Source organism: Macaca mulatta, chromosome 14, assembly GCF_049350105.2.
Source record: "Macaca mulatta isolate MMU2019108-1 chromosome 14, T2T-MMU8v2.0, whole genome shotgun sequence".
In the NCBI taxonomy this organism is placed as follows: Eukaryota; Metazoa; Chordata; class Mammalia; order Primates; family Cercopithecidae; genus Macaca; species Macaca mulatta.
In genome coordinates, this window is record NC_133419.1 from 126649742 (window position 1) to 126661066 (window position 11325).

The following is an 11325-nucleotide window of genomic DNA, read 5'->3' on the forward strand; positions in this document are numbered from 1 at the left end:
TGATTTGCCCGCTGGCATTCAGTACTACAGTATTGCCCCTGCCAGAGTGGTAGCTGTAATACCGCTCTTGTGGTTTTGCTGACCTTGATGGCAGGACTTAAAGGGAACTGAATTTAGAGAAAAGTTGCCCCATGAAGACTAGTTCTCTCTGGCCCAAGTGTCTTCCGCTTACTCCCTCATATTCCACATGGTCAGCTCCTTCTTCATTTGTAACTCTCAACCTAGGGATCCCCTCCTGAGAGACCTTCTCTGACCATCCTATTTAAATTGGATACTTAGTTTTTGATCCAGTCTCTTGTCCATTTCCTTTGTAGCACTTACTATAACTTGCAGCTTTTTGGTTTTTTGTTTTGTTTTGTTTCGTTTTGTTTTTTGAGATAGTTTCGCTCTTGTTGTCCCAGGTTCAAGCGATTCTCCTGCCTCACCCTCCCGAGTAGATGGGATTACAGGCATGTGCCATCACTCCCGGCTAATTTTATATTTTTGGTAGAGACGGGGTTTCTCCATGTTGGTCAGGCTGGTCTCAAACTCCCGACCTCAGGTGATCTGCTGATCTCAGCCTCCCAAAGTACTGGGATTACAGGCATGTGCCTGGCCTTTTTTCTTTTTTTTTTTTTGAGGTGGAATCTTGCTCTTGTCGCCCAGGCTAGAGTGCAATGGCGTGATCTCAACTCCCTGCAACCTCCTCCTCCCGGGTTCAAGCGATTCTTCTGCCTCACCTCCCGAATAGCTGGGATTACAGGCATCTGCCACCACGCCTGGCTAATTTTTGTATTTTCAGTAAAGACAGGGTTTCACCCTGTTGGCCACTCGAACTCCTGACCTCAGGTGATCTGCCCACCTTAGCCTCCCAAAATGCTGGGATTACAGGCGTGAGCCACCATGCCCAGCACAGTTTTTATCTTGGCCGTTTATCTGTTTTCTGACTGTTTACCCCATAGGAATAGTAACTTCACTTGGACAGGTATCATGTTAGTCTTTCTTACCCTCATAGCTCAGATAAAACCCTCATGTCTCAAATATGACAGAGTTAGGTGCTTGGTAAATATTTTTTTGATTAGTAAATGATTAGGCTGGGCACAGCGGCTCAGGCCTATAACCCCAGCACTTTGGGAAGCTGAGGTGGGAGGGTCACCTGAGCCTAGTTTGAGATGAGCCTGGGCAACATAGCAAGACCCCATCTCTACAAAAAATTTAAAAATTAGCTGGGCATGTTGGTTTGCCTGTGGTCCCAGCTGCTTGGGAGGCTGAAGCAGGAGGATCAATTGAGCTGAGGAGGTCAAGGCTGCAGTGAGTTGTGATCGCACTCTTGCACTCCAGCCTGGGTGACAGCGTAAAATCATGTCTCAAAAATAAATAGGCTGGGCACGGTGGCTCACGCCTGTAATCCCAGCACTTTGGGCGGCTGAGGTGGATGGATCACTTGAGGTCAGGAATTTGAGACCAGGCTGTCCAACATGGTGAAACCCTGTCTCTACTAAAAATACAATAACTAGCTGGGAATGGTGGTGCACGCCTGTAATCCCAGTTACTCGGGAGGCTGAGGCAGGAGAATCGCTTGAACCCAGGAGGCAGAGGTTGCAGTGAGCCAAGATTGTGCCACTGCACTCCAGCCTGGGTGACAGACCGAGACTCTGTCTAAAAATAAACAAACACGATTGAAATTTTAAAACTAGCAGCTCAAGTAGCTTCTATGCCGTTTGTGATAAAATTTCCAAAGATTATGACCAAGTATGTGCATGGATATCGGAAGCATAAGGACCTTTTAAAAGCTGAGGATATCTATCACATTTGATGTTTTCCTTCTCATTTCATCCTTGGGCCTCAAGATTTGCATTGTATTTTCAGCCCACATTAGGGGCAGTGTTGTAGTCTAATGGTTAAAGACAATGACTGGTAGTCAGAATGGGGCCTAGTAACATTCAAATTCTAAATCTCTGTGCCTCTTGACTACTTTCCTGATTCATAGCCTATTTCTCCAAAAGGTGATAAGGATAAATGTATGCTGTCTCCAGTCCTTGGGAAAATGGAGCCATGGAATCAGGTGGCTATTGCATTCACTGTCGTCTACATGATTATTCTTCGCTGGCAGCCTTTTAGGTTCCTCAGAGGTGACTGAAGTGATTTTTCTATCACTTATCTATTGCTGTACAAGTAATGGCCCTGAAACTTTGTGGCTTATAACAACAAATACCTTGTCTGCCCAGGATAAAGTACATTAACAATTTGAACTGGGCTCAGTGACTCAGCTGGGCATTTCTTCTGCTGATTTTTGCAGCCTCTTGACATACCTGCAGACATCTGATGGCCGCACCAGGGCTGAGTGATATAAGGGGACCATAATTCCATGTCTGTCAATGCAAGCAGTTGGCCAGGCCACATATGTTCTAACAGGCTAGCCCAGGCTTCTTCAGTTTCTTCACATGACAGCTGGATTCCAGAAGTAACACAAGAGGAGTAAGACTTCTTGTGCCAACACTTATCAAGCTTCCGCTTGTGTGTGTTTGCTAGTATCCCACTGGCTAAAAGCAAGCCATGTGGTTAGCCTGGAGTCACTGCGAAGAGGTGCCACACAACGGCCTGGATGCAGAGGCTTGATTTCTTGGGGCGATCACTGAAGCAGTTGTCCATAGCTCTCATGCATGTCACCGGTACAAAGGGTCCCTGTTGTTTCTGCAAATTATAACAAATTGTAATTTTTGTTGGTTACTTTCAAAGAGAAATCACCAAATTTGCTGTCATCATTCTTGACAGTCATTCTGGAAGTGGAAACTTAGACCACATCAGGTTTTGTACTCATGTCCTAGATCATGAAGCTAGAGAGTTTATGTCAGAAGTCTAGTCCTCCAAACAGCCTCTTGCCCGTTGTGACCTTTAAACAGGTGCCCAGCCCTGCCAAGCTGGTTGGGCTATGTGTGTGTCGTGCAGGTCCTAGAGTGGGCTCAGGAGAAGCGGAAGCTGAGCGTGTTGCATATTCATGGAGTCTACACCAACCCTAGTGGCATTGTCCTTCATCCAGCTGGATATCAGAATGTGCTCAGGAACACTGAAGTCATGGTGAGTGGGGCCGATCTTGCTGGTCTCAGGAACTCCTTCCTGGGAAATCTCTCTAAATATGCCATAGGTCTTAAAGGGAAACATCTTTTCATTAAGTGAAGACAGAAGGTCAGGGGCTAGGAGCAGTGGCCCGTGCCTATAATCCCAACACTTTGGGAGGCCAAGGGGAGAGGATCGCCTGAGGCCAGGAGTTCGAGACCAGCCTGGGCAACATAGCGAGACTCTGTCTTTACAAAAATAAAATTAGCTAGGCATCATGGTGCATGCTGTCCCAACTACTTGGGAGGCTGAGGCAAGAAGATCACTTGAGACTAGGAATATAAGGCTGTAGTGAGCTGTATCTAGAGCTGCTGCACTCCAGCTTGGGTGACAGAGCAGGACCCTATCTCTAAAAAAAGAAAGAAACTGGAAAGTCAGACATTCTTCCTGTGCTTTTTAACTTGTCAGTGTGCATGCTGTTGTAGGAGATGCAGAACTTTTCTTAAGGTATCAAACCCTATGATCCTTGTTTGTACTTAATTGACAGCCAGCAGATGGCATGCCATCATTGGCATCATCTTCACATACAAAGGATACATTGGTACCTTTATCATCATTTGGTTTATTAATAGCCCTCTCTATGTCAGAAATAATTGAGGCAGCTTCTTACAAACCAACCACTACTAGAGAATACATTCTAAAGAGACTTTGTGTAAATGGCAATGGGCTTATATTGAATTAACCACACTCATTCACACTTACTCTTTGTGGAAAGCTTACTGATCTTCTGTGATGCACATTTTCGACTTGTTCAGATAAACATGTTCAAACCAGAAGTATTCACTGTCCCCCAGCTCTAAGAATCTTGTTTGCTATTTTCAGGACTGTGTCACATAGAATATAGCATCTTTAAACAATAAGGCAAAAGACCAAGAAAATGTATTGTCTGAAGCACAAGGGACTTTTTTTTTTTTTTACCCATTCTTTCCCAACATCTGCCGTAACTGCATCCATCTCTGACAGTGAGTGATCCCTTAGGCAGAGTCATTTCTGTGTTTTTTTGTGTGTATAAATATATACACACACATACTGATGTTCTAAGTATCAAACACCTTTCCTTGAGCAAATCTGATCATGGAATTATCTTCTCCGGTGACTCACAGTTCAGTTTGTAAGACAAAAAAAGGCAAATGTGGTCCAGAAATGGAAGGATTAAGATATATGAAGACCTCTTTACCTAATGACCTCTGGGCACAGAAATCTTAAAAAGTACGCCTGTAATCTCAGCACTTTGGGAGGCCAAGGCGGGCAGATCACTTGAGGTCAGGAGTTCAAGACCAGCCTGGCCAACATGGTAAAACCCTGTTTCTACTAAAAATAGAAAAATTAGCTGGGTGTGGTGGTGGTGCCTGTAATCCCAGCTACTTGGGAGTCTGAGGCAGGAGAATCGCTTGAACCTGGGAGGCAGAGGAGGTTGCAGTGAGCCAAGACCATGCCACTGCACTCCAGCCTAGGTAGCAAAGCAAGACTGTGTCTCAGAAATGAAATAAAAATAAAAAAAGTAAACTAGTGGCCGGGTGCAGTGGCTCACACCTGTAATGCCAGCACTTTGGGAGGCCAAGGCGGGTGGATCACTCGAGGTCAGGAGTTCCAGACCAGCCTGACCAACATGGCAAAACCCTGTCTCTACTAAACATACAAAAATTAGCTGGATGTGGTGGTGCACACCTGTAATATACTCAGGAGGCTGAGGCACGAGAATCACTTGAACTGGAGAGGTGGAGGTTGCAGTAAGCCGAGATCACACCACTACACTCTAGCCTAGGTAACAGTGAGACTCTGTCTCAAAAAATATATAAAATGTAAAAAATAAATAAACTACTGGACCGGTACACTGACACCGGCTCTATGAAACCTTTATTAGAGAGTCTACAGAAGAATGTCAGGTAGAGATAAAATTTTAGACCAATCATCAAGTTACAGCAATAAGCGAGAGATCCCACTGCTTGATGGGACATACCAACCCATATAAGTCTTGGTTAATTGGTCATCATAGTCTGCTCAATGTCGCATGACCTTCTTGGTTCATACCTGCCTTGAGTGTATCTTCACAATGTCAATATGTTGTATCTTTTCCTTCAAGAGAGAGATTCAGAAACTTTACGAAAACAAGTCATTTCTCTTCCTGGGCTGTGGCTGGACTGTGGATGACACCACTTTCCAGGCCCTTTTCCTGGAGGCTGTCAAGCATAAATCTGACCTAGAACATTTCATGCTGGTTCGGAGAGGAGACGTAGATGAGTTCAAAAAGCTTCGAGAAAACATGCTGGACAAGGGGATTAAAGTCATCTCCTATGGAAATGACTATGCCGATCTTCCAGAATATTTCAAGCGACTGACATGTGAGATCTCCACAAGGGGTAGATCAGGTAAGATGCATTTTGAAGCTGAGGGGAATCAGAGAACAACAGCTCTTCAGCCATTGGTGTATTTGTGATGGGCAAAATAGTTGCCAAGATGAGGAATGTAATGACTGACCAAATTGTAAAGGAGGCCACAGTCTTCAGGTTAGACTAAAGTGCCATTTGGATTATGGGAAAACAGACAAAAAGGAATGCTCGAGCCGCTCAATATAGACATAGGAAGATTGAAGAAAATAGATGTTCAGCCTCACTAGTTATCAATGAAATGCAGTTCGAATTTAGATTACAAAATAGAGAAGAAAGATCACTCCGTTTTGGCTAAGGCTGTAGAAAATAAATTTATTCATGGAGTATTTGTGGAAAGGTAAAGTTAGTACAACCTTTATAACCATAAATTTAGAGGATGTGATAAATATTTTCAAATCTTTGACCCAGAAATCCCATCAAAACAATTTGTCCTAGAAGAAATTTCTCATAGGATATAATTGGATGATTGCACAGTCACCACATATGTACAAAGATGCATATGTGGGAATGTAATCTCCATTGAATGTAGTGGCAAAAAATTGGAAGGAACATAAAATTAGTAGAGAGATTCTACAGATATCCCAGTATTTATTTAACTGATGAAATACAATGAAGCCATAAAAGGGAAAATGTTTTCATTGCCATTAAGAAAAAAGAGACATATGGGTAAAGGAAGAAAAAGCAGGTTGTAAACACCATGGTCACCTACATTCATATAGAATTGTACGGTTTTTTTTTTTTTTTTTTTTTGGTGCATATGGAAATATATCTGGAATGTTTTCTAAATTAAGTGGCTATCTTTATGTAGTAGGATTTAAAGTGTTGATTTTTTGGTTTCTGTGTTGGCATTTTCTATGATGATTATGTATTATCTTTACAAACAGAAAACTAACTTTTAGAAATGCTGTTTGGAAACGGATAATGGTGGTATTCAAGTCAGAGGATAGAGGTATCATTCACTTGATATTTTACCTCCACATTTTAACAATAAAGAGCAAAATGGTGATTAAAGATTCAGCTGATTAGTGGCTGCAGGCAAATTCCCAGTAACCGCACAAAACACAGACATTTTTGGTATCGGCTAAACTGAAGAATGCTTTTTCGTTTGTTTTGTTTTGTTTTTTTGAGACGGAGTCTCGCTCTGTCTCCCGGGCTGGAGTGCAGTGGCCGGATCTCAGCTCACTGCAAGCTCCGCCTCCCGGGTTCACGCCATTCTCCTGCCTCAGCCTCCCGAGTAGCTGGGACTACAGGCGCCGCCACCTCGCCCGGCTAGTTTTTTTGTATTTTTTAGTAGAGACGGGGTTTCACCATGTTCGCCAGGATGGTCTCGATCTCCTGACCTCGTGATCCACCCGTCTCGGCCTCCCAAAGTGCTGGGATTACAGGCTTGAGCCACCGCGCCCGGCCGAAGAATGCTTTTTCAAAACCTCACATTGCCAGGCTCCAGAGTATGGCTAGTTGTACTCATCCATCTAATTCCGAAAAAACTTTGCTGTTGTACACAAAATATTTCCTGAAAACTTACGTATTTTTTCATCGTCAACCTGAATGCATCTTAGGAGGGCAAAAGTACAGGTAATTTGGCCTGTAATCCCAACACTTTGGGAGGCCCAGGTGGGAGGATCACTTGAGGCCAGGAGTTGAAGATGAGTGTGAGCAACATAGTGAGACCCTGTCTCTGCAAAAATTTAGCCAGGTGTGGTGGCACACACCTGTAATCCAGTTGCTTGGGAGGCTGAGGCAGGAGGATCACTTGAGCCCAGGAGTTGGAGTCTGCAGTGAGCTATGATTGCATCACTGCACTAGTCTGAGCAATAAAGCAAGACCCCGTTTTTAAAATAAATAACATACAGGTAATTTAATAAACAAAAAGCAGTTTTCCTAAATCAAATCATCCCCAGATTTCTTAACTGAATCAGATGGCTTCAAGTAGAAAGAATTCTCCTGTAATGAAAAATTATACAGCTTCTTCCATGGCTATGCTTTGATGGAACCAGACTTTTAAAAGCCATCACCACGTGAACAAGTCTCATTTGTGAAAACTATTTACTATTCTTTGTTGGAAATGAGTTTTTCTGGTGTCCTGCAGTGTTCTAGACTCTTCTGCTGTTGTTTGCCCACACTTGAGACTTTGAGTAGGCTTTTCTGTTGCATATATTCTGTTTTCATTAGCAAGAGATACATATCCAAGTTCTACATATTTCTTTTGATCTGTATGCTGAGGAAAGATGCTAAAATTTAAAACAGCAAAATCCCTCTGGATAACTGTTTCTGTTGCACTAAATCTTAGCAAAAAAAAAAAAAAAAAAATGTCATTAGACTGTTACATTACATAGCAAAGAATCAGTCAGGTTCCTTAGTGCACTGAGATTGCTCTAAGGAACCTTAACTGCTATTGTGGAATGGCACAAATTCTGTGATTAGCTGTGTAGGCTTCCCACCAGAGTAGCTTTCCCCAGAGTTACCTGTCATTAAGGTGTTCTGTATCTTTCAAAACAATCGGATTTTCAGTACGGCTAGAGTGCTGGATGGGAATGGTCAGCTGAATTTGTCACGTGAAATGCAGTAGAGCAGTTTCAGGTGAAAACATCATTTCATTTTGAAACAAGCCAACCTTATCTTTCACCCTTGCATAATGTTTCGAGTCTCTGTAGATATAGACTAATAAGAGTTTACAGGTCTTTTGCTGTTGTTTTGTTTTTTAACACTGAGCGTTTGCTATGTGCCTGGCATCGTGTTGTATACTCACTTTTGCATAGTGGATATTAATTGTCCTCAGAGGATTCTGTAGTGTGTAGTTATGCATATTTTAGAAAAGTCAAGCAATGAGAAAAAGAAAAATAATTCTTATAATCCATTACCATACAAGCAATCGTTTTGCTACTTTTTTTTTTTTTTTTTTTTGAGATGGAGTCTTGCTCTGATGCCAGGCTGGAGTGCAGTGGTGCGATCTCGACTCACTGCAACCTCCGCCTCCTGGGTTCAAGTGGTTCTCCTGCCTCAGCCTCCTGAGTAGCTGGAACTACAGGTGCGTGCCATCATGCCCAGCTAATTTTTTGTATTTTTAGTAGAGCTGGGGTTCCACCATGTTGGCCAGGATGGTCTCCATCTCCTGACCTCATGATCCACCCACCTTGGCCTCCCAAAGTGCTGGGATTACAGGCGTGAGCCACCATGCCCAACCCTTTTTATTTTTATTATTTTGATATTATTATTTCTTTTTGATACAGGGTCTTGCTCTTTCACCCAGGCTGCAGTGCAGTGGCACAGTCATGGCTTACCACAGCTTTGACCTCCCCAGGGCTCAAGTGATCCTCCTACCTCAGCCTCCCAAGTAGCTGAAACTAAAAGGCACATACCACGATGCCCAGCTAAATTTTGTATTTTTTGTACAGATGGGGTTTCACCATGTTACCCAGGCTGTTCTCAGTCTCCTAAGCTCAATCAGTCCTCCCACCTCAGCCTACTAAAGTTCTGGGATTACAGGTGTGAGCCACGGCACCTGGCCTTGGTACATCTCTGATGAAGTTTTCCCTGTGCATTTTTTCACAGTTGTAAACAAAATATACAGTTTCGGTCCTTTTAAAATTTAGTAGTGGATCATACATTTTCCCACATCCCTGTCTTATAACCACTATTTTAATTGACTTTTATATTCTGGTAGGGTTGTTACAGTTTACCTAATTATTCCTGTTAGGCAATGTCTGATCTTTTTTTTTTTTTTTTGCCAGTTTTTTGTAAGTCATGTTGTGAAAATAACATCTGTATCCCTTCAGTTTTTCCAATAATTTCCTTGATGAGTTCTCAGTGTAATCAGGTCAAAGATCAGGAACATTTCAGTAATTGATATATATTGCTAAATTGTTTTCCATGAGGGTAATACCAATATGTATATTTGAGTATCATGCCTGTTTATACTCTAATTGACCATATTTCTAATGACTATTTTCTTCCATGTGTTCAGTTTTTTACTTTTTCCGAACTATTATCTATGCCAGTGTTATCCAATAGAATTTTCTGCAGTCATAACAATACTGTATAATCGTCACTGTTCAGTATCATAGTTAGGAGCCACATGTGGCTGTTGCACTGTTGAAATGTGGCGTGACTGAGGAAATAAATTTTTAATTTGAAACTAAGTAGCTGCATATGGCTAGTGCTACCATATTTTATATTGTGGGAGTATTCTGCTACTTTTCACTCTTCTGTTTGAATTTGCTCACTCACATGCCATTTGCCCATCCGTGGTGAGATTGAATTTTTACCTGAACTTGGTCCTCTGACTGTTTAGGGACAGCAGACACATGTTCCCTGTATATAAAATGTTTTGTCTACAAGCAATCATAGTGCACTGTGGAAACTCACTGCTTCCCTGTTAGGTAATGCAAGTCTAAAGACTACTCCAGTTTATCCTCTCTGCCTCCTTCTCTTCTCAATGATTGTTTCATTTCTAAATGCCATCCATTTCAAGCATACCATATATCCTCATCTCTTTAGTTTTCTTTTTGCTATTAATAGTTTTAGCTTTTGAGTCCAATGTCTGATGCTGATGTCCTCTGTTTAGCAGGGATGGTGAGAGAAGGTCAGCTAAATGGCTCATCTGCAGCACACAGTGAAATAAGAGGTATACTGTTTCCTATTCTACTCTTTATCACTCTGTAGCAGAAAGTCTTTCTAGGTCCTTGGTTAAGACTAGAGAGAATGTTACTTTGAACCTCACATTGCCAAATTTAAAAAAAAACACTATAGAGAATGATTTTCCTCTCCTACCCATTAACGATTCTATCTTTTCCTGTCAAGTCTATTACAATGTAGTGAAATGATCAGTTAATTTTGAAAGAAGTACTGCTGGGTGTGGTGGCTCAGGCCTGTAATCCCAGCAATTCAGGAGGCCGAGGTGGGAGGATTGCTTGAGCCCAGGAGTTTGAGACCAGCCTGAGCAACATAGCTAGATGTCATTTCTACAAAAAAAAAAAAAAAAAAAAATTAAAACACTGCCAGGTGTGGTGGTGTGCGCTGCAGTCCCAGCTACTCAGGAGGCCGAGGTGGGAGGATTGCCTGAGCCCAGTGAGCTATGATTGTGCCACTGTACTTGAACCTGGATGACAGAGAAAGACCTTGTCTCTAAAAAGTAAATAAAATTTTAAATAAATTACAAGATTCCTAGCATCTCCTGTCTTGCCTTCTGAAGGGTTAGGATTGACTTAAGTATCTGCAGCTTCCGATGCATAAACCTGTTTTGTGAAACTTCATTTTGTTCTCTTTTCTTTCTCCCCACAGGCTGTAGTACATGAGCGAGCTAGAGAAATCACCACCGTTAGACCAAGCTGTAAGGCCCTACCACGGACAGTGTTTAACAAATAAACTTACAAGAACCCAACACAACTCCCAGAAAGTAACAATAGTCAGAGGTTGAAGGGCGGGGTAGAAGAGGGGGGAATGTTCCAGCGTAATCCTTCATACCACCTGGTTCTTGATATTCTGCTGCCTGTTCAAGAATAAAAGTGACAGCAGGACCCAAATGCAGCTCCCGACCCACTCCCCAGGCTGGACATGCTTGTGTCCGCACAGCACACCAATGTGATACCTCCACTGACTGGCTGCAGCTCTGCATGGACTCGGGGTCTAGATGCCATGGAATCACTGTGGCTCTTGTTGCAGTTTTGTACTCTATACTTGGTTTTTCAATTAAGCTTAATGGCTTTTTTAAAACATGACTTGAAGCTCTAGTTTTCTAGATCTTTTACAGTGTACAGTATTTTACATAACTGAGCTGTATTAAAAGCTTGTTCATTTACTTGCCAGGACCCTGGCTCTACTTTGAGAGTCATTGTAGAAG

General features: G+C 42.4%; 1 protein-coding gene across 14 annotated transcripts in view; it reads left to right on the top strand.

Moving 5' to 3' along the window:
• Positions 1 to 11293, top strand: part of FAM118B (family with sequence similarity 118 member B) — a 50550-nt gene extending 39257 nt beyond the window's left edge. For 5 of the 14 annotated variants that reach the window (XM_077960921.1, XM_077960919.1, XM_077960918.1 and 2 more), the window contains 4 exons: positions 2929 to 3057; positions 5180 to 5465; positions 10051 to 10110; positions 10767 to 11293. In XM_077960921.1, coding sequence (XP_077817047.1) covers positions 2929 to 3057; positions 5180 to 5465; positions 10051 to 10110; positions 10767 to 10780 — 489 coding nt within the window. In that variant the 3' untranslated portion in view covers positions 10781 to 11293. 14 annotated transcript variants of the gene reach the window in all.
• The last annotated feature ends 32 nt before the right edge of the window (positions 11294 to 11325 follow it).